At 34.6% G+C, this 24,584-nt stretch overlaps 2 protein-coding genes across 5 annotated transcripts; one reads left to right on the top strand and one right to left on the bottom strand.

Moving 5' to 3' along the window:
- The first annotated feature begins 165 nt into the window (after nucleotides 1-165).
- Nucleotides 166-12,818, top strand: CLS (cardiolipin synthase). 2 transcript variants are annotated; one of them, XM_069825841.1, is made up of 7 exons: nucleotides 166-288; nucleotides 2,943-3,261; nucleotides 5,407-5,544; nucleotides 6,314-6,443; nucleotides 7,948-8,033; nucleotides 8,117-8,277; nucleotides 11,767-12,818. In XM_069825841.1, the coding sequence occupies exons 2-7, from the start codon at nucleotides 2,974-2,976 to the stop codon at nucleotides 11,852-11,854; spliced, it is 891 nt and encodes a 296-aa protein (XP_069681942.1). In that variant the 5' UTR covers nucleotides 166-288; nucleotides 2,943-2,973; the 3' UTR covers nucleotides 11,855-12,818. The 2 variants fall into 2 exon arrangements, with proteins under 2 accessions (XP_069681942.1, XP_069681943.1); XM_069825842.1 differs by lacking the exon at nucleotides 166-288 and adding an exon at nucleotides 313-490.
- On the bottom strand, nucleotides 11,556-24,571 carry CIA30 (complex I intermediate-associated protein 30). 3 transcript variants are annotated; one of them, XM_069825838.1, is made up of 5 exons: nucleotides 24,438-24,571; nucleotides 19,721-20,011; nucleotides 17,494-17,711; nucleotides 16,372-16,557; nucleotides 11,556-12,320 (listed from the first exon to the last, which is right to left on the bottom strand). In XM_069825838.1, exons 2-5 carry the CDS (start codon nucleotides 19,992-19,994, stop codon nucleotides 12,096-12,098), a joined length of 903 nt encoding a protein of 300 aa, XP_069681939.1. In that variant the 5' UTR covers nucleotides 19,995-20,011; nucleotides 24,438-24,571; the 3' UTR covers nucleotides 11,556-12,095. The 3 variants fall into 3 exon arrangements, with proteins under 3 accessions (XP_069681939.1, XP_069681940.1, XP_069681941.1); XM_069825839.1 differs by lacking the exon at nucleotides 24,438-24,571 and adding an exon at nucleotides 24,279-24,417; XM_069825840.1 differs by lacking the exon at nucleotides 24,438-24,571 and adding an exon at nucleotides 23,162-23,286.
- Nucleotides 24,572-24,584: the final 13 nt, after the last annotated feature.

Here is a 24,584-nt window from a genome sequence, read left to right as displayed (position 1 = left end):
ACAAACGCAGGCAAATCTGCTCTTTTTAGTATTTTAAGACATAATTTGGTAGGTGCAGTCCATGTTCTAAAATTTTCCCATAAATTCAAACAAATCCATTAGAATGACGAATCATTAGAAGTAAGCAAATATTTTAGCGCGTTTTATACTTCCACAAACTTAGTTGGCAACAATGTTCAAACATAACACGGAGGAAATTCATATATTTGTTGTGTATATAATAATTACCATAGACAAATAAATTTACTATATAACAAATACTATCATCCATGTGTAATCTGTGCTAAAGTACGTCAACATTAATATAGTAGACGTAGTGATCTGTGAATTGTACGCTTATCGTTGATACTAGGGCTATATTGTATTGTATTGTGTTATTGTCCATAACCTACTGATTATCACACATGGACACCGTAGGAGAGACATGCCTAAAGCATAATGAAGAAGGGAATCGGGATCACATAACGATGGACGAACAGTGAAACAAAATGTATATGCAGTTAATAAAGAATTAAAGGGGACAAAGTACTTTATGTAGCACTAGCTAACAGAAAATTGCGTTGCATTGAATCTGTGCATAAAACGATGCATGTTGCTACTCTTGCTCTTTGGCTCACCGCAACTCATCTTACGCCAGATCTCCCTATAAGCCTAATCCAGTTTGGACTGGAACGCTATTATTGGTGACCCAATATACAGAATTTGGAATGACTTCAGAAGCAGCAAGCATTCATTGCTTGCTTGATCACGCCTCATCTTAAGTCACAATCACAATTACTTCCTACTCTATTAATTTGAGTTGATGAAGTTTAACATGGCTCAGGCAGCCCAGAAGCACCGGGTCAAAGTTGAGGGCTTCATGCTTGCAATAGGTATGGACATGAGCAGGTAATATATACTTGTAGCTTCTCAGGTCATACACAGTGTTGAGTTCTGTGTCACAGACACCGAGTTCAGTTGTCAGCACAAATTGGATGGGAGATGGAGATCTGGCCTAAGATGAGTTGGGTGGGGGCGTCAAGGTTGTGCGTACAACGATGCATGTTGGTATACTCTTCCCCTTGACCGACCCAAACTCAGACATTCCCAATTCTGTATATTGGGTCGTCAGTAATCGAGTTCAACTCTGTCAGCCCAAATTGATTAGGTTTATAGGGAGATCTGGCTTAAGATGAGTTGGGTGGGTCAAAGGGCAAGAGCAGCAACATGCATCATTGTGTGCATGATTGTCACGACCTTGAATCCTCCCCTCCAATTCATATTAAGCCAGATCTCCATCCTTCATCCAATTTGTGCTGACAGCTGAACTTTGTAACTGTGACCCAGAACACAGCACTGGGTATGACGTGAGAAACTGCAAGCATCAATTACCTGCTCAGTTCTTTTGATCAGGTCACATCCCCAGCTCATTTTAAGCCAGAATCACGATGAATTCTATTCTGGACAATTAATCAAGCAGCAGAGCTCCTTTCTTAATTATCCATCAACTCAAATTCTGGTACTGATTAACAGGACTGGACTTGGCCATCCAGCTGACTTGGCATCCATTGTGCAACAAATGTTGCTATCAGCAGCTGAATCATGTATTCAGATTAAGGATAGAAACATGCCACATTCCAATCACTCTAAGCCAGAACCACCCTGGTCAGAATACCCATCACTTCCCCATATACCAAGTGGCTAGTCTTCTAAATTGAGACAACTCATCCTCGTGCCTGTCACTTTCCTTGGTTTTCTTAATGTACTAAGACAAATGTGGGGATGAGTCTTAAAATAAATGGGCCATGAACCTACACAATATCCCCTCCTCCCATTCTATATTTCAACATTTTTCAAATTATGCTTTGACAAAACATAGCCTTGACTTTTGTGGGCCTTTGGGGACTTACAAACTAATTCCGACCTTCATTCATTCACAATTTGCCTGAAGCCTTGCTTCCCTTGACTAGTGTGGACTGTGATGCTTGCCTCTTGTTAAGTTAAGCCTATGTCTCAGCTAACATCTTAAGCGAGTCAGTCCTGCTGCAAAACATGTTTCAAAGACTATTCTGCAACTTTTTTCTTCTCCTTTATTGAGATAACTATTAGAATACGTCCATTTTTCGGCCTTTCCTCAACATTTTTTGAGGTCCCTTCAATGGGACAGCAACACACGGAGCAAGACAAGTGGCCTACCAGCTTGGAGATCACAGTTTCTTACCTGTTGCAAAAACATGCATTCACATACCCTAGTTATTTTTTTTAGTTTATTTTCTACTTCTCTGCCTCACATACATATACGCAGTGATTTTTCTACAGGAAAAGATGGTGGAACTCTAGGTAAAATTCATTGGAGCCGAGGTGGAGATGATTACCACCCAGTGCACTGGGAATTCAGACAAAAATCATGTTAAAAACATAATTAACCCTTATTTATTTTCACATCTTAATGCACGTTTCAGAATAAATAGAAATTAAATCCACGTTAGTATAAACTGATTCAGTTTAGATTAACAAAATAATAATTCGTTTGCAACAAAGGCATTTACTAAACTACATACTGGTATCCAAAGTATTGGAAGATTTTCCACAGCATTGCTCTTTCCTTGTAATATCTGTTTCAGCTTTTAATAACCAAGATTTAATATACTTGTCAAGGTTGAAGTTGATCAAAGGAGGCCCAACAATTCTAATAAGAAGCAGGTTCCTCATGGTGTTGACTAGCAGGGATGATAGTGGAGAGACAATGACGCTGAATTGGGAGAAACCTCAGTCATAATATATTGGCAGTACGAAATTCGAACATTTCTCGGATCTATGATGAAAAATATAACAAAAAGGTTACATTCCAGTGCATTCCACCAGAAAAAAAAAAACACTGCATATATGTACATAATGTAAGAAAATAGCACTGACATTAATATTAATTTCGTTATCTTATATAACGTATCTTACTGTCACAGTTTCAGGTTATGAAATGTGAACACTGCAACAATGTCAACAGTTATCTTAAAGATGCTGAATATCAGCATGTGTCGTGCACAAGCACTGACACGATCTCAGGTGTTACGTCCAAAGTTATTGGGATGGGTGGCGACATTAGACTACAGTCTAGATCAGAAGAAGACATTTGTGAGACACAAGAACGTGAAGCAGAGAGAGCTACTGCACGACATGCTGCAGGAGAAGAAAGAACGCTTCAAAGAAAGTGGACAGATTCTTCTTAAAGACATCAAAGAGACACGTGATAAAGTAAAGGAGAAAATGGAGGAAGTTATCGAGGTATATAATTGTTTGATTACTGAAAGATTAATGATAGATGATGCTCAAGTCTAATGTCGATTATAATTTCATTAGAGAGGAAGGAAATGCTTGACAGAATATTTTGATAAAAAGATACATGATAAAAAATAAACATTTTAGTTTACATTAGGATCCTGTTAGGCTCTAACACTGTTTAATTTTCAGGTAAAAATGATTTTTAGTTCCTATTAATTCCTTACATTGACATTCTTTCACTTTTACATCAGACGAAGAATAATGTGATGCTGTAAAAAATGAAGCTACATCTATCGAGATTTTGCGGAAGTAGACATGTTCAACATTCCTGATACTGAAAAAATTGTTTCATTCATGCTATTTGTCTGTTTATGTATTTTTCCAAAACTATATTCAGTATCTACGAGTCATTTTATCTGGAAATGTAAATTATTACATGGTAATTATTAATTTTTATTTGAAATTAAGACCACAATGGTGCTCTATTTCAAGAATCAGCAGTTTCTAAGTAAATGTAGAAGAGACTTAAATATTATAAGGTAAAGTTTGTATCAAGCAAAAATACGATTTCCTAAGACATATAGAATTTGCTTTGCTTTTTGTTGCGAATTTTGCGAAACACTTGAATCATCAAGTGATCAGAACAGGTAGTGAGTAGGATAGAACACATTTTTAGAGGATTTTTACACACACTTATGTATGAATGAGCTACTGAAGCGCGTTGTAATACATTTTAACATTTATATTCTTAAATGCTGTTTCTCATAAATATAAAAATAGTATTAGAACTTATTACAATATATGTGGTAGCTATTTCATGTATATTTGCATAAACAAATTAATTACATATATACCTTTTTAAGCAGTATAATGTATAAATGAAATCGTGTCTCACTTTTTGGATTATAATAATAAATGCTGTTCCTCACTGAGACTGTAACAGGTCATGGGCCATATACTTGTTTGGATGATGATGATGAACAAGGAGAAGTTATTAAAAGAGTGAGTGAAGGTTCCTAATGAAGAAACAGCAGACAAAAAAAAATGCTTACAAATGCAGTAGAATGGCAGTAGAAACCATCAAATGCTTTTAAATATACATATTTCTAGAAAATTTACCTAGTATTAGTTAACAACAGTATTTATTCAATGTGACATTAACTATTGTCACCATCTCCTTTCAAGATTTATGTCTTATTGAGCATTTAAACCAACATTACACATCTACAAACTGGTCATGTGGTCAGCATGGCACAGGGCCACTACTTTAGATAATGCAGGACAAACATAAGACAAGGGACCCAATTCCTGTAAGAAAGAGATAAGCCATAACTCCTACTATCCTGTAGGACTTCATGGTCTGTAGTAGGGATAACTTTAACTCTACCTGCTGGAAACTGAATCTGTGATCGCTCAATTTAATGGCTATCAACACTATTTCTTGAACTTCAACAGAGGACCATGAAATTAAATAAATATTAAACTATACACAATATTGTTCGTGTACATACCATTACAAGCTTTTATGCAGCATTAAGCACGTGAAAGATTTACTGTAAACTGAAGTTCAGGCCCCACAGAAAAGAGACTTGACTTTCAACAACTGATAGAGAGGAGAAGGGTTTCCAGGTATAGTTTAAATACTGAGTAACAGTAAGAATAAGAGTGAAATGTGTGAGATGAAAGGGAGGTGATATTTTTACATTTAATTATGACCAGTAATTGTATTAAACGTCAAATTTATTGATTAAAAAAGGGGAGAGAGATACTGTTATATATATAATATATATAGTCGATTCCTGCAGTAATTAATGCAGGGACTTCCGCAAAATACCGAAAATCGGGAATTATCCGCAAAATTTTGTATTATTATTATTTAAAGTTCAATAAAAATTACTCTGATAGGTTTAATTACTAAAATACACTTCAAAATCAAATGGAAAATGTGAAACAGTGCAAAGCATTTTGATCACATTATTATTATTATTATTATTATTATTATTATTGTTATTGTTATTGTTACAAATATGCTGGTAGAAGAGATTCTGTAATTGAAATAAAAGAAGTATAAACTGATAATGTTCCTGCTTCACGTGTTCTAAAAACATTCTAACTACCAATTATGTAATGTTTTCTTTTTTTTTCAAGAGAGAAAATGTGCTTACTATTCCCAATTTGCTGTGCATCTCACGTATTGTCATATCTCCATTTCTTGGATACCTCATTCTGCAGTCAAACTTCCATATGGCACTTGGAGTTTTTGTATTTGCTGGCATCTCAGATTTGGTAAGTGGTAAGATAAACGGAATATTGTACAGTGAGTTTCTTACACTTCAGTTATCTTACACAGTTTAATTCTTACGACGTGATATTAAGTCTGGAAAGAAGAAAGTAAGCACAGTAGCTTTCAGCAGGCTTTGTGTCAGTTGCTTGCCTGGTCATTTACCTGGTCACCATTGTGTACTGTTATATCTTGCACATGCTTTTGAAATTCTTTTCTCCTGTGTCCTGTGCTATACACTCAGGGATTTTGAGGATTACATTCCAAGGTAGCTTCTATTTCATATAGTTTTTAGTCATTAAGCACACAGCACTTTTGTCTGAATTTTGGTCATTCAAATGATCTCTTTTGTTAAAGCTATCAACAAATTTAATATTGTATTTCTATATTGAATCAGCTTGTCAGGAAATTTACACCTAAATTCCTGCCTTGTTTTGCTACACAACGACCTTTTATTCTTTATGTATGTATTGTTCATGTATATATATTTCCTCTTTGGATATTTGTTGACCGTTGTCATACTTCAAACGAGGGGAATAAACTGCACTCAATCACAGTTCAACTAAAACACAGCCCACCTGCTGAGAGATCATGGCACTGACTTTAGTAATGATAGGCAAGCAGCCAATGCGCAGCTTGTCATAGATTGGCAAGAAGCATTGTAGGAAAAACAATTACTGTATATTTTTTACTAAACTGGAAATAGTTGGTAGGCTTTCATGCATAGAATTGATGTCATTATATATAAATTGTGATGAGTAATATATTTAACAGTTGGATGGGTGGATTGCACGGAACTTCGAGAGCCAAGCATCAAAGATGGGTAGTTTCCTGGATCCTATGGCAGATAAAGTTTTGATAGCTACTCTCTTTCTTACTCTTACATACATGGACTTAATACCAGGTAAGTCAGTTATTGTATGAATATTATAACAAAGCCACACTTCAATTTTTTTGCTGTAAATTTGGGGGAAGAAGGGAATTTTTAGAAATGCAGGGTTTTTCAAAAGTAAGAGGTAACTTTAATTGCTCATATTTTCTTCATTCTCTACACAATCTTAAAAATTCTAGCACTGGCTTATTACACAATAAATGGCTTTTTTTTTTTTTTTTTTTTTTTGCATCACCATACAATGAGTTTGTTCTGGTGGCTTTGTTACCAGGAGGCACTTTCCTTTTACAAAATAAATGGATTTTTTTTTTTTGCATCACCATGACAATGAGTTTGTTTTTTATTGTTCTGGTGGTCTTGTTACCAGGAGGCACTTTGCTGTAACTAGGCCTGCAAGATCGCCAGACATTAATTCATCAGATTATTGGCTGTGAAACTATTTGAAGTAACGAGTGTTCTTGAGCAAACCTAAGACAAATGATGAGTTAAAGGACTCAGAGCTGCTGTATGCAGCATTGAAGAGAGGCTGTTACTTTTACAAGAACAAAATGGTGGACACATATAACCTCTACAATGGAGTTATGGCAATGGGTGGTGATGCAAAAAATCCCATTTCTTGTTTATCATGTTTTATGTAGAAAATACGAACAATTAAAGTTAGCTCTTACTTTTGAAAACCGTCCGTTGAGTTAGCTCTGTGGTAGTGTGTCTGCCTCCAGATTAGCTGGCCCAGGTTCGATTCTCAATAGAGTCAGAAATTTTCATGTAAAATTAACATTTCTACCTCGGGACTAGAGGAGATGGCAGTGCACAACCTGTAATCACTAAATTGTGCACCAATATGCCGGAGTTAAATCCCAAATCTCTCCGCAGTGCATATGAAGAGAAGGTATATGTCACTGTTGATAGTGATTCGTCCATCGGATGGGGACATTAAGCCTGGTGGCCCCCTTGGTGCTATTCGATAGGAGTAGGCTATGTGCCAGCACCGGGTTTTCCCTTCTCCCTTCCTCACCATCATTATCCACACCTATTCCCTACACTACACTTACACACACACTCACCCTAGTACACTACATAATTCTTCACAGATACACATGCATAATGTGGCCTGCAATAGTGTGCAATTTGAAAATGGGTCACAGTCTTGCCATCTATCTGCAGTATGTGGAACCCGAATCACGCAAGTGAAGTGGGTGCGCGCACACACACACACACACACACAGACACACACTCTCTCTCTCTCTCTCCCTCCCTCCCCCTCCTCTCTCTCTCACTTTTGAAACCTCTTTGAGGCATTGCAAAATCAATTCCAGAATCAAATATTTTTTAGCAGCAACATTTGTTCTCAAATTTGAAATGTTTCCTATTCTTCATATAACAAATACACTGTAGGCTACAATGCAGTTGTTTTATGTTAAATAATATTAAGTTTATATTTTAGTGAAATGACTCCTTAGTAATATAATACACTTACATTTGTGACAGATATAAATTAACATTTCATTTGTTGCAGTTGTCCTCACAGGCGCAATCATTACAAGGGATTGCTTCCTTGTTGCAGCAGCCTTCTATGTGCGATATAAGTCACTGCCACCTCCTGTTAGTATATTATCTTACTTTGTTGGAATGATGTTATGGAGGAAGGAGAAATGTAGATTTCTAACATATTTGTGCATTTGCAGAGAACACTAAGCCGTTATTTTGATGTGACACATGCAACAGCTCAGCTCTCCCCAACAGCAATCAGCAAGTGGAATACAGGCATGCAACTGTTACTTGTTGCAACCACGTTAGCAGCACCAGTGTTCGACTATGTTGATCATCCTGTTCTGCATGTTATGTGGTATGTTCAAACACTAATGTATTAGTAGGATTTTAAGTTACAGGTACCAGGATCCTCTGCTCAGTATTGTCGCATTTTCGGTTGTAACATTTTTCATAATACCCATGCAGAAAATTACCTATTCTGATCCACATTTAAATGATGAATAAACTACCACTTATTTCTTCCTTGTCATTATTGAGTGTAATTAGTTACCACTGCCACCGGGTATATACCCATTGCAGTGTGAATAAATACATACATACATACTTTGGCTTTATGTAGAAATCTACACAAATTCGTCATCATTTCAATTCACTTATGTAAGAGAGAGAGGGAGGGAGGGAGAGAAAAAGAGGAAGAGTGTGTCAGCAGTATTAGATATTTATGCTGTTTGAAAGACTGAATAAATGTAATCAGAGCATTATGTAATATATGATGAAAAATGAAATATTATTTCGAAAGTATGGACTCTGAACTCTCAGTTAAAGGCAAAATTAATGTAATCAGAAATGGACTTTTGAAGACGTTAACAAAAACAATTGAAATGGTACGGACACACTAAAAGAATGACAGATGAAAGGCTATAAGAATATTATATTATTATAAAAGAATATTAGAATGGACATCACAGAGAAGAAAAAAACAGGAAGACCACCTGTTACTTGAATACAGAACATCAACATAACAATGGAAAATTAGTGAACATTTAGGAGTAGACAGACAAAAATGGTGGGAAAGGATTAAAAATCCTGAATATTTGTAATCCTAGATTGCGGAGAAATGTCTAATTTTTATTTATGAGACATTCACCAATCAGTATTTGTGTAGGTACTACAGAAAATTCGATAGGAATATTCCATTCTTTCCATTTCATAAAACAATTATACTGGTTACTGGCGAAATTTCATGTGATGCTAAACATTAGAAAAGAGAACAGAGAATCATGACCGAAGAAACGTATCTACCTACCAATATATCTAATGCTCTCGATTTAACAATAAAGTTACTCTCTTTCTTCCCAATATTTTGATATTAGATCATGATGTGTCACAGATTTCTGTGTAATACATATTCATCTCTACTTCCTGATAACACAGGAGACAGTTTGGTGTGATTGTTATTCCAATCTGATGAGCATATTGTAATTAGTCTTCTAAATGAACACAATTTTTTTATGATTTGGCACTTTATATTGTTCATTATCAGCCCCCAACATGCTTGGAGGATCGCACCTGTCATTGGTCGACAGATTCACTGAACTCAGCCGGGAGGACTAGCTGAAGTATATTCAGCAATGGGTCATTTTAATACTGCATTTCCCCAGCGTTGAATAAACAGTTATACCATACTATTGTGACTCAGTCCTCAGAGCCTTGTCTGAAATAACAGGTTGTACCATGAATAGGTGGAGATGGAATTGGGATAGGAGAAGTTATGGTTGCACATTATTACCCTTTACAACCCACTGAAGAAAAGTTAGGCGAAATTGGTACTCGAATAGAGGCTAGTCCTCGAAAGTCGTGCTTTTTAGTAGAGCAGATGAAAATGTCGAAAAGTTCAGCATGTCGAGCCAGAAAAGTAGTTAATATAAAGTAAATCTTAATATTTCACGTGAAGAATTCCTTCTTACTCGTTTCAAGAACCATATTTCAAAGATGCAAATTATGTATCCAGATAGACTGTCATTTTGAGCGTCTATTGTAAATAATAAGTAAATACATGCTATCATATACTATGTTTTCTTGATTATCATCATTTATATATATTGCTAATGGCAGGCACTTGACTGTTTGTCATTCACCCATATGAAGCCAGTTGTGTAGACCAATTTATGGACAGAGTTGTTGCCCGGGGTACTCTATAGGAGGCTGGTGCACCTATGATGAGATGAGATGAGATGATGATGGAGATTTGTTGAGATGCCACAGGGGAATGGGACGACCTAGAGAAAACCCTGTGTTTCCTAAAACACGGGCTTAACCAACACAAGTTATAAATTGGGGGTACACCAGGGATCAAACCCAGTCCACAGGTTCATAAGTCCAGCTTTCTAACCACTAGACTATTGTTGCGGCATATGTGTAGATACATGGAAAACATATGTACACAATCTACACCACACACCAAAATGCAATATTAGGAAAATATGCTATGAATAAGTCTTTCTTTTATAAATATTACTGCAATATCTTCATTGTAAACTCTTTAACAAAAACTGTTTTTCGAAACCTAATAATAAAAATTGTTACAATAATTTACATAACAAGAAATAGTTAGTATTAAAACTCTGATGTTTTAAAATGAGAATGATTTTACCTTTTGTTATTGGTCTAACATATATCCTACTTTAAATTCATTTCACATGATGTAACATGTAACTTTCAGAACATATTTTTACATTTTAACTTTGAAACCAAATGTCCTTTACGAAGGTATCTGTTAATTGTAAGTTAATGTAGACTTAAATAACCTTTATCTCAATTAAAATTGGCCACTATGTTGTCTTGTATGTTGGAGGAGAAAATTTCATATTTTGATTATTCTTAAATCTTCCATATTCAAATCCTAATAAATCTAATTCATTCCTGAACTACAGTAAGGTTACGTCATGTCATGATATATAGACTGTTTACTTACATAATGTAGGATGACTGGGCGGTGCACGGCCATGCAACATGTGGTAAACCATCTACTGCATGCTCGCCAGTCCAGTTCAGTCTCTTTGTAGGAGTGGGTAAGTTGACGTTAGATTGCATGTTATTCTTCTGATTGTGTTAGTGAAGTTAATTTTTTCACATGGCACCACAGAAATATACATTAGAGCAAAGAATTTTCATGGTAGAGACTTATCTGAAAAAGAGTGACTGTGGAAAGGTAAAAAGACGATTTGCAAGAACATTTCCTAATGTTACCATTCCACATAGTAACAGTAGCAAAGGAACAATCCTAAACTTAAATCCAAACACTTCACTAACACAATCACTCCTACAGAGAGACTGCACTTGAGCGCTCAGGAGATGGTTTGTCACATGTTGCATGGCCTTTGTGTGCTGTCTGGTCAACCTACACTCTGTAGATGCTGACATATGTTATCAGGACTTAACATATGTGACATTTCTCATCTTCTTTTGCTAACTGAAACGTTCTGGATAGCTGAATCAGATGTTCATCAGTCAAGGAAAGATACAAAACTCTTTATGTTTAGATACGTAAATTGGAATTAGAAACATTCACACATGGAACATGGAAGGAATTTACAAGAATTATTATGTTAAAATTGATAAAACATTTATAAAAGAGTTTTAAAATTTCTATTAAAAAAACATCTTAATTTCTTCATTACAGTGACAGTTAAAAGTCGACTATGGTAATTTTAGTAACAATTTTTGAGTGATATTTAAAAAAACTAGCTGTGTAAATTCATAGCATAATCATTTAAGGAGATGCATGTGTATACCTTGTAAGCCACGAGAATTAATTTATTTTTATTTTTCTTTTTTCATTTAGGTATGTAACAGCTGGAACTACATTTGCATCAGCCATGAGCTACCTCATCTCCAGAAACACATACAAATTTCTCAAACCTAAGAAATAATACAAGAGAGGCAACTAGACTAGTTAAAACAGTGTAAATAATTTGAACATTAGTAAGGGACTGGGGTAAAAAAAAGTAATGACTAGACAATGAGACTGAGAAATTTGAATGTCATCTTGTATTTTAATTTTAATAAAGAAGCTACGAGTATTATCAAGACTGAATTCAACTCCAAAGTTTCATACCTGATTTGAAGAAAACTAAACTAATGTACTGCACTAACTTACATTGCATGTTATCATCACACCCCAACCAAATATTTAGGCATGGTGTACATCTCATATGCAAACTCTTCTTTGTGTGTGGGATCAAACTCGAGACCTATGTAATCAATCTCCAAATGAAACGGTCCATTTATCTTGTCTACTGCTGTTATGCCTATGTTGGTCACTTTGTCCAGTGGAATGGCATTTTGCTTGTCTTGGATACGGCCTTTACTTGTCAAGAAAAACTTTGAAAATGGTATCTGTAAATATATAATATGTAAATAATATCACATAAATGAGAACATGTGCGATCACAAATTTGTCATTAGATCTATTATTTTCAGAAGTGCTTATCTATTTACAACCACTTAGGGGGAAAAAAAAAATTCATTTTTTTCTTAAAGTTGAAATTATTGTTTGCATAAGAAGTAAAACTTCAAGCTTATGAACTTCAATGTGTAAATCTTTACAAAAGAGTAAAATATTATATTTAATATTTATATCATTAAAACAAACATGGCAGCATATACCTTATCCCTCAGAATGTAATAATAGTGAATTACTTTCAATACCATATTATTTAGTTATTTGTAACTTTTTTTTGCGCTTTGTATTCGAGACAAAAATATCTTTGTAACCTAACTTTTTTAACTTTTGCTAGGTGCACAGTACAGTTTCATTATCCAGTATGAATGTGATTGTAAGTTTATATTATGATATTCTGTATTGAAATAAATATGGCACTTGTATTATTCCTATATCACTAAGTAACATTGAATTATATTGAAACTTTTGCATCTAAACTTCCCTTGTTCTGCAATGTTTTGTTTTTCATGAGTTAATGTAGACAAAGGACGCTTTTAATAGGAAAAGGAGAATCTTCTACGGATCTCTGGAAAAAGAGCTAAGGAAGAGACTAGTGAAGTACTTCATGCCGAAAACATGGACATTACGACAAAGTGAAAAGAAACGACTAGAAGCATTTGAAATGTAACATGGAGAAGAATGTAGGATATGAAATGGACAGACAGAATGTAAAATGAAGTTGTGCTAGAAAAAGTGGGTGAAAAAAGAATAGTGCTGAAACTGATCACGAAGAGAAAAAGGAAGTGGCTGTATCACCCAAATCATGAGAGTCCATCACATACCCAGACACTGTGTTTGAGAATGGTTATCAGACAGCAGATTTTCGGTCCCTACACACCAACAAGACATTATGTCCCTTGGCGTACAGAGGGAACATAGCAATGAGTTCAGTGACCTCCCTGCAACTGACGTACACCTGTATCGGGATGGAAAATCTGTCAGTGAACACACTACTGAACAAATTAAAAGGTAATAGCGTTTAAGATTTGTTCAGTTCCTACTTGAAACTTTTCACATTATATCAGGTATGACTAAACTTGTATCACATGTATGTTTCAAAATTTTAAATTTGTAAGTTTTTTAAAAATTTGAATTCAAATATTTAATCTCATATCCTTAAAAATATAAAAATTTATATGGGACTCAAAAGGTGTCTATAATTAAAGATCTTTATTTTTTCTTGAAAAGAGCCAAAGATTAGTTCCGTATCTTAAATAGAACCCCAAATGTATCGGTACCAAAACATATGAATGAGAATTTTGGTATTTTTTCAATATTTCAGTTATCAATAACTCTTGCAGTAATTATCTAGGAGATATAAAACTTTGTGAACTTTCATTTATAATTATTCATAAGAAGTAAGTATCTCAAGTACAGTGTGATTCAGTCACTAGAGGCCCCAAACTTTTGTTAATAAAATCGCCATTTATTTACAAATCGTCAAGAAAATTTATAGACACATATCCTGAATTACGAAAATATGACTTGCTGATAATTTGAAAATAGCCGCCACTGGCATCCCAACACTTTTCTATTCAACTTCTAAATTTTGTAATATTTTTCTTAAAATGTCCTCGATTTTTTAGCAGCAATTTAACATGCAGAATATGACAGATTAGTCTTTTAGGAACATCTGCGTAATAATTCAGAGGCAATGCTTGTAATCACATCTTTACACCTTATATCATCTCTTCAGACAGTCTTCTGCTTCAGAATGCTGATTGACACTTAACTTTCTTACCAGCTTTTTGAAGGTACACCTTTTACACCAAATGTAGTCCAACATGTCCTTTCCCATGTTTGAAATGGACCCGCTTTTCAGTATTTACAAAAAAGGAACACGTATTGGTTGACTGTGTATATGTATATCATATAATAATACAGCTGCCACTACAAATGCAGAATTATTCAAGGCTACAAGACGATTTCAAACCCACTGCGAGGAAGAAAGTGATAATTCAAGGTACTTTATGTATATACAAATTTGCTGGTCAAAATATAAATAAATAGCAATTTTATTGACAGAAGTTTTGGTGCCTCTAGCAAGCGAATCACTCTATATTATTAAAATTTTAGAGGGTAAAACTATGAATCTTGTTGATTTTACATAGAATGACCCTAGAGCTTTAAAGTCTTTGGTTAATGTGATATCCTGTCTTATGTTAAGTGAAGATTGGATATTATGGTGATCCCATGTACAGGAGTCCCACTGTGTCTATGCAGCATGTCAGGTCATGACTCAAGGTCTGTACCACCAAGAAAGATGATAACTAGTTTCAAATAAAGGATGAGTAGAGAGTAGAGAAACTGCAACGTAGCATTCTGGCTCTCCCTGAGATGCTTGTAGGCTCGGTTACGTAAAGAGCTTGCTATCGCCCATGATCTAGGCTATCGCTAATGAGGAATGACATGTCACTGACTCCGAAGGTCGGCTCATGTGAGTGTGTGGAGTCTTTTGTGGAAGTAAGTTGATTTAGTTTTAAGTTTTATTGGCGTGATCATTATTAACTTAGTACAAAATGACACACAGACATAACATTATACAAAGAGTGTATGTGTACGAATATTATTGTGTGTTAACAAATTCGACCCATGTGTTTTAACGATGACTACAGGAAAGATTCCCATGTGATAACGTACCAAGTTGTAAAAAAATCCACAGCCATGTGAATAAATTACGCGAGATAGATGGGTTACATGTAAGGAACTCAGAAGACGACATAATGTGCTCACCATGGAAAATATGGATAACATTGGACATTACTTAGAAAATTTCCCTAAAAATATTGCTTTGTCGGCCTGCATAGGAAACCGGTATATCTTACAGTTCTGTGTGAACTGCTACATAACTATTGAAGTTGAAACTTTACAAACTTACAGGTACTGTTTTTGCATGGGTGTTGGTTGGTTTCTTCATCAGCATGTAAATACCCAAAATAACAAATACTGGAATTCCGAGATATCCAACCTTCTTTATGAAAAGCCCCTTGATGATGTGAAAATAGGAGTATGATGTACTACAAGTGGTGAGAGGATAATAGGTCACTTTTTTTTAACAAACTATTAATGCCGAGAGGTATGTGGAAATTATTTTATGTCCTATTTTTTAGTGAGTTGCAGAGGAGTGTGTATTGTCTTTTCCCAAAAAGATTCTGTGACAGCACACACAACTAACTACTCTATGGATGAACTTCTTAGAATATTCGAGAACAGGATTATCAGTAAGAATGTATGGCCCTTTAAATCCCTCAATCTATCACCTTGTTATTTTTATCTCATTGTCAAGTGGCTAGGCATTGGACCAACAACAACAAAAATAACCCACATACCCTGGAATAACTGAAAAATAGTATCTGGGAAAACAGTGTCTTCATTACTGAACGGGAAGTGCAGTAAGTGAGACATCACTTTTTAAACAGGTGTAACAAATATTTGAAACAAGAAGGTAAACAGTTTCGGCATCTTTTTTTAATTTGGGTGAGTAAATTATGTTTTAACTGCTAGTGTATGTCACACTGCAGTTTCCCTCCAATCTTCTCACCCAGTATATAAAAATATTGGTCTAGTAATTACCATGCTATAGGTTCAAACCCAGTTACGACAAATGGATTTTTAAAAGGCAGTAAAAATCCTTACCATATCTTCCTTTACAGGGGAATTAAAACTAAACGTTTGGTGCCTTGAAAGATCCCTGAATCACCCAGAGAAAATAATTGGCAAAAAAAGTTCCTTACACTCAAAACTCCCTTACTTGGCAGACAGAAGTCTCTGTGACACTGCAGAGACTCTAACAAAACAGGAAACAAAGTTTAAGGTAGGATGTAAAAGGTGTTAAAAGGCCACAGCATTTAAAAAAAACGAAAATTGATACTGCAATTAGAAATAATTTAGATTTTAGGTACAAAATTGTTGCCACATATACCGATAAGAATGATTTACACATACTTTGGATAACTGCCAATAAGGGCCACCTCTGGTGAAGAGGGCATATGTGTAGATGTCATTCCACATGATGTCAAAGTAACCCATTGTAGTGATGTTGAGCATGTAGGAACGTCCATCACCTCGAACTCGAAGGACAATGTGGGAATACATGCGCCAATCGAAATATGCATCACGCTTGAAGGATTTCTGAAACATGTACATATTACTGTTTTAAATTTCACAGGTGTTTTCACAATTGTTTATTCTATTTTTGGTTGCCTACAGAAATGAGGTAGCTTTTCCAGAAGAAGTGACGTTTATTGTTTTATGTGCAATACAATAGAATGTGTTGAATTGTTTCTGGTTCAGAGTAGACACATGCTTAGTTAGCTTATAGGTCAGTTGATTTGATTTCCAGCTTGTAGTCTGATTAGTTCATAACTCGTGTGTGTTCATTAAATGTTACTTAGCTTATAGGTCAGTTGATTTCCAGCTTGCAGTCTGATTAGTTCATAACTAGTGTGTGTTCATTAAATGTTACTATAGTTTGGTACTGTGATTCTCTGATATGCCATCCAAATTTACACTACAATACAGACCTTTTGTGTATGAACTTAAAGCATTATTAGACAAATTGCATGCATTACGCCAGTAGAATTTTTGCGTGCAAATAACATCATCAAAATATGTTGGGAATGTGTGAATGCAGACGGTCACAACTTTGAACAACTCTTATAACAACACAATTCTGCCATTTCCGTGTAGGAGATGTAGTATGCTACTCTTCGAGTGAAAGGAAGGGTATTCTAACGAAATTTCACTGGCCCTTGAACCTACATCTACATGGCTAAAATCGACAGATAGCACCATATAGCTGGGTTACGATATATTATACAAGCGAGTCTTCATCTTCTCCTCCATATAAAAATTAGAAGTTACGCAGCCCCTGCTAATATAATACGTGATAAGGAGAAGCTGCAACTTACAAATCAAAGGTCTTGCTGTGCTGCAATGTGAGTTATAAAGTATTGGTGACTTAGTTGTTCTTTTTACATCTCGAGCTTATAGACACAACTCAACTGATAACAAAAATATTATATCTGGTGATATCATACATTTTCGTTAGTAACAATGCATACATACCCGAGGTCTCATAGATCTCATATTACAGTATCCTGCTTTCTTGACACGTCCGTCCTTAGGTGTCTGTGTTGAAAGTGTACCAGTAAATAGACCTTTCCCACCTTTACTGAGTGATAAATCGCAGGTACTGTAGCCTTCATTGTGATCACTATCACTGGTTGTTACCCAACGTTCAAGAGATGCAGGATCATTGAACTGCCATATAATATCCGTCTCACCTAAATCATTATAAATTTTGTGTCAGTAATATAGTGAAGTAAAAACTTACATATCTCCTTATATAGAAACTATAACACTGGTCTGCATTTTGAAACTTTTTTTTTTCTGTTATTTTGCATCTGATATGCGATTCATAAGGGATTTTTTGTGCTAAATTCGAAAATAATCTCCAATTTCTTCCAACACAGAGGTTTTCATACAAATAATAAAAATATGAATAAATGCCAATACATTAATTACTACCTAGAAATGAAGTTGTAGCTTTGTGAAATGTCATGAAAATTATTTTCAACAAGCATTTTGTGAGAAAATACTGGACTACAATTTGCTATTAACCATTAACACTCACAATCATAACCTTACCTCAATATTGCACTTCAAATTTCCTTCCTTTTTGACCTTGCGAATGTTGTTCAGTGCAGTCTCTTTTCAACATCCAGCAATCAGCCACCATGTTAACATTCTACTTCCCTTGATACCTCATTTCCATTTTTTGGTACCCAATATGCTCGGTAATTTAAGAGGGCAGTGTATTATTATAAATGCTTGAAAGAATTTTAATTTTCTCTTTTAAATGTGCAGAAATTTGATTCTACTAAATGTAACTTTTCATTCTGCAAAGGAATTTTATGGGTACAATGTTACATTTGTTCGAATTAAATTTCTGCACATTTAATTCTGCAGTGCTCGGGAAAAGTGACACAAGTCAGTTTCCACAAACCTTTTTTGATAATTTATTCACAAATTACGGAACATCTGCTCACTTGGAAAAAAATACATAAGTATTTCTCCCAATACAATAATTCATACAGAAAAAAATCAAATCGACATAAACCAGTGTAAGTTGTCAATAAATTATCAAAAAAGGTTTGTGGAAACTGACTTATGTCACTTTTCCCAAGCACTGCAGAATTAAAGGGGGGGGGGGGGGAACTAAAATTCATATAAAAGAATTTTTATCTCAAAAAGTAAGCAAAAACGAGCAAAATGGTATTAAATTTTTAGTTTGAACTACCTCAAAGAACAACCCCCTGAAATTAATGACATTACTTACAGTTCACCTTGTATATAGACTTGGAAAGATTAGTACACAGTAGCCTATTTATTTTTTTTAATGGCCAACAGGCATCATATCTCCCAGTATGTATTATACATCTAATTATCTTTTTCTGCATTTTAAAAATCAGATGAATGTCTTTGCTATTTCCCCAAAATTTTTATACCATACCTCAATATATTTTCCACATACAGTATACAGAATATAAAGTTTTAATACGGCTGAAGTGTAATTCGTTTTTTATGATTCTTAGAGAAAAATAAAACTTGTTCAATTTTAATAATGTATATTGTTTATATTCCTCAATCCAAATGTTGATCTAACCATATACCGTACCTAAAAATTTTGTTTCCGATACAAGAGGAACTTCTGAACTATAAACTAAATATACAGTATTAAGTAGGTTAAATACACTATAAAGTTAATCATTTATTCTATGCTACACAGTAGCAGCTTTGAAGTCTCGGCTGTATCTCTGACAATACACTTACAGGAATATTATATTTACTATTTAGTAAAATAAATAAAATTAATGCATATTTGTAGGATCATAATTATTATGCATAATTTTAAAATCAATGCGGTTTTGTAAGAAGCCAATTATAAGATCATATTTATGGAAACTGGAACTGGTTGGTTTTTCTACAATATTGACATAGTCCATTAACAATAAGTAGTAAAGTCAGGACAGTTATAATTACAATTTCGATACAACGTTTAATTTAGTCCTGCAGTGAAGTACAAGACGTAACCTTATAATTAATGTCAAATATAACTAAAATAAATACCTACTTCAGCTATGTTTAATAGTAGTGTCAGAGACAGAAAACTTCTAACGTTGCAATAACTGTAGTAATTAAAGTCATTCATAACTTCCGTACTTTTGTCATATTAAAAATATTAGCCTAATATTAATTCCTGATTTAAGAGTTAGTGAAAAACTTCGCATACCTGGTCTGAAAGCTAGTATTGGGTCACATTCAAAATGTTCTGTTACTTCATCTTTCCATAATCGTATTTCATCTTTAAGTTCTTTTAATCCATCACGGATCAATTGCGTTGTAGGATACTTTGGCTTATCTCGCAGATATCCACCTTTGGGGTCACGCTCCCAGAATAATACAACAGAAGCTGTATGAATAGGGCGTGTGATGTTACAGGATGTTTTCAAATGCCAAGAGACTAAAGCATGAATTGGTCTTCCTAAATTCAACTTCAGGAGCATTTCAGCCAGAATTTAAGCTGAAACCAATAAATATTTACAGTAAATAAAATATGCACAAGTATCTTTTGACATTTTACTCAACATCGATATAATAACGTACAATAACCATATTCATTGATCAGTCTCAAACAGAGTTCACAAACATCTTGAAATAAATGACACAAACCACATAATGCAATCAAGAAGGCTACACAGGAATTATCGGCACAGATTAAAGATGGAAATGGTAAAATACTCGTATGGAAAGACTTTATGCCTGTAAATAATTTTGCAACATGGACAGGACTCCCAGATTTCAAAACCAAAAAACTGGGCATTTTAGAAAATTTTGGGGATATATAAAGAAAATTTTGTGAAGCTATATGGACATAATACAATAAAAACAGGGATAAGTTACATTTATGGTAGTACATATGCAGTCGGCCTGAGTGGCGCAGTCGATAGAGTGCTGGCTTTCTGTGCCCGAGGTTGCGGGTTCAATCCAAGCCCAGGTTGATGGCATTTAAGTGTGCTTAAATACGACAGATTCATGTCAGTAGATTTACTGGCATGTAAAAGAATTCCTGCAGGACAAAATTCTGGCACACAGGCAATGCTGATATAACCTCGTAGTTGGGAGTGTCATTAAAGAAAACATAATTTAAATTTTAAATTAGTACACACGCATCTGTAATAAATGAAATAATAGGTCAACACTCACTAAAAGTTACATTAACTAGTGATGCTTGTTGCTATAGCAATACTGTTCTGATGAGTGAATCTTTTCTTCAAATTTACTGTTTTTGGAGATTTAATTCGTATCATTTTGAACATGAAACACTTCTGTAATGTGTCTTTAGGTAAGTATTCATTTTACAATGTACAATGTACTTGGAGACTATTCTCAGCAGTCCATAGAAGTTCATATGTGAGAAAACCCTCTCTATTGAAGCATTAGAACACGGCAAAATAAAACAAAAACTGATAAGTAGTCATGCTCATACTGACACATTCTCGTTGAGTCTAGGAGAGGACAGAATTCATTCAATTAAATATCAATTATGATACTAATAAAATCGGAAAATTACAAAAATAGCATAAACAATATCTTATATTCTGTAGGAAAACCGGGACGTTTGGCATCCTGGACACACTTTTTTTGAGACAGGGGGACAAATGTTAGAAATTCGGGACTTTCCCAGTTAACCGGGACATCTGTGAGCCCTAAACATGGACAAAGGATACAAGTTTATAATTAGATCTAGATACAGCTAAATATGGAGTCACAGCAAATTTCATGTCAGTTCTACAATTACATAGCAATAGGAAGACAAAATGTGCGTACAACAAGGAACCCCTGGAGGGACAATAATATAATTGGAATGCATCTGAATTTTGTTTAGATGGAATGGCCCAATAGGCTTAAGCTGTGTCGTTTATAATGTTTAAATGCCTCAATTAATGTTTCCCAAACAATCTTTCTACAGCCTGGCCCTACACTATGCAATTGGCCTTAATGACGGAAAAGAAAATATATACAGGGTGGAAGTGAAATAACCAGGCACATTCAAGGGCATTAAGAGCACCCTATAACTATAAAAAAAAAACCTTTATTATATTTTGTTGTGAAATGAACGGTTAATTAGAAAATATGCCAAAAGAAAAAATAATTCTTTATTAGATTCTCTATGAACATAGATATAAATCACGTTCCCACTTGCAATAGTTATCGAAACAGAGGGTGTTAAAGATTTTGGGAAAATGATTTTTTCTGCGAAAATTATAAACTTTACACCAATATGATTCTAGACTTTTTTGTTATATGCAACATGAAATATTCATCCTGTTAATTTGTCTGGTTATTTTACTTCCACCCTGTATTTTCAAATCAAACTAAATCTGTGTCTATGCTAATTTTATAGTTATAGCTGCCAGAAATTGATTACCAGTAACATTAATTAAACAGCTGTTCTTAGAAAAGGCCGAAATAGTTAAAAAGATAGGTCTAACAGTAAAGCAGGCAGGAGAAAAAATATATATATGATACGGGTAATATCTATCTCAACAAAAGAGCACCCCAGAACTTCAGTATCTAGAAGGTATGACATTCGATAGTGTTACACAATTAAAAACTTAGTACTGTACCTTCATCTTGAGAAGAAAATAGCAACATACAAAACAAATCTGAATTAACATGTAAACCAAATGTCCAGATTAAGATTGCCAAAATTAATCATGAAATACATACTCCAAATGGAAGAAAAAAGCGGACCAAGCAATTAAAAAACTTATGGATGAATTGTAAGGCGAGAACATATCAATAGTGGCTATATCCTTGAAAGCTTAATGATGATGACGATGAGTCCTGATAAATAACAACTGTGACATGAATGACTGTAAGATAACTATAAAAGAAAGGATACAAGTCAGGAAGAGGTCATATTATGCAAATATCATCCAAGGAGTTGAGCCACAGATTGATCTCGTCCGGTCTCATATTAAAAGTCGAGAAGTCTCTTCAGTGGTCTTCCAGGGTTATATGCAAGTATAAATCTAATTAAACATATAGGCCTACTGGTCACAAGAACAACAAAAATAAAGATACACAGATTGCTGGTTCATCCTCTAGTAATGTGTGGATCACAGGTATGGACCCTAACAAAAGATAATGAGAACGACTTGAGATGTTTTGAGAAAAAAGTATTTCACAGGATATATACAGTAGTCCTGTTAGAGATCATTATGGATGGAGACTGCACTACAATCATGAGTTAAATAATTTGACTTAAGGACAAGACATTCTCAAATTCACAAAATCTCAAAGATTAAGATGATTTGGACATCCAGGAAGAATGTCAGAAACATTCATGCCCAAAAAGATGTTGAAGAATGGATTACACAACAGGAGGAGGTAGGGAAGACCTAAGAAGAGGTAGATAGATAACGTGATATCGAATTTGAAAATCGTGGGAACAAGAGGGTAAAAATCTATGGTTGTAGATAGAACAAAATGGAAAGCTGTTTTTCTAGAAGTCAAAATCCATTCAGGGTTGTAATGCTAGTGATGATGATGAAATAATGTTTTAGGATTTTATGTAAAAATCTTTTATCACATACAGTTTTGAGAGATTATTTATTTTAGGTAATCAATTAGAATTAATCTAAAACTGTACCTATCCATTTCTCACCATTGCAGCATGTATATCCTCCCTTCTCCTCATTAATGAGGTTCATTCATTCAGTGTTCTGCCCAATGGCAGGTCTTTCACTGCAAACCCAGCATTCTCCAATCTTTTTAAACGAGTGTTTATGTATAATGAGCATGTAAAAGCGGAGTCGGCTAGAAAAGCAACAAAACAATCTTTTACGGATAGCTCAAGCAAAGCACAAACTGTACGAGAAATAAAAATATAAAAATCAATCTACATACGCTTTCATACTTTCCAGTAACAATTAAATCCTGGTCTTGATTAATTCTCTTACACTCAAACATCAGTATTCAATAATAAAGGAGGGTGGTCGGGAGGGCGGAGGGCGGAGAAGCGCTCTGATGAATAGACTATCTAAAAAAAAAAAAAAGGGCAGAGACAGAGTGAATAAAGAATAATGCTGAAAATGATCAGGAAGAGAAAAATAAATTGGCTGTGCACTGGCTAAGAAGAAACTGTTTACTGAAGGATGCACTGGAAGGAATGGTGAACGGAAGAAAAGTTCGGGGCAGGAGATATCAGATAACATTAAGATACATGGATCATATGCGGAGACTATAAGGAAGGCAGAGAATAAGAAAGATTAGAGAAAGCTGGGTTTGCAATGAAAAACCTGCCCTAAAGCAGAATAGGCCTACTATGAACGAATGAATTAACATAACCTTCCGACAAGAGTGTATAAAGTGACGACTGTTACCGCCTACTAAGGCACTGAACTACGTATTAATAATGCATAAATTTCAGAACACGGATTCCTTTCTTTCCCTCTTACTTGAAAATTTCAACCTTGTGCACACAAAATAAATTACTGGCACTGAAAAGTGCCTTTTCGTAAGCATGATGATGTGCATTCGACAAACGCAGACAAATCTGTTCTTTTTAGTACTTTAAGATATAATTGTCAGTGAGGAATCCGTATACTGAAATTTCCCCAAAGGTTTGTATACAATTTATTACAATACATGCCTTGCTCTGCTATGTAAGGTTAGGTTAAATTACGTTTCTCTTGTAATTATAATTATTTTTCTAAAAATTATAACTTCTTTTCCTAAGAAAGTTACAAAAAAAAAAACTACAGTATAACGTGAAATTATACCTATTCTGTTTCCAATCTAGGGATTAGGGCTCGTGATTGGAAATGATATTTCGCAAAATTTCGAACGACTGTACAAAAACTGATTAATATACGACATTGTATGCCTAAGGAATCTTGGCTCGTAAGGTTCCTTATGTTCCTTAAAGAGAAATTACATACCAGCAACTGTTAATATGCATATTACCGTAATGATAATACGAGACCATATCATACATAACCTAAAAATACACCAATTAACCTTCAGCTTCTTCCATTAGGTCGATCAGTTTCGAAGAAGAATAAGAAGAAATTTATAAAGAATGAAGG

The sequence above is a fragment of the Periplaneta americana genome, chromosome 5 (genome assembly GCF_040183065.1).
Source record: "Periplaneta americana isolate PAMFEO1 chromosome 5, P.americana_PAMFEO1_priV1, whole genome shotgun sequence".
Lineage (NCBI taxonomy): Eukaryota > Metazoa > Arthropoda > Insecta > Blattodea > Blattidae > Periplaneta > Periplaneta americana.
The sequence above is the reverse complement of the archived record's forward strand: the minus strand, read 5'-3'. Positions and strand labels throughout refer to the sequence as shown.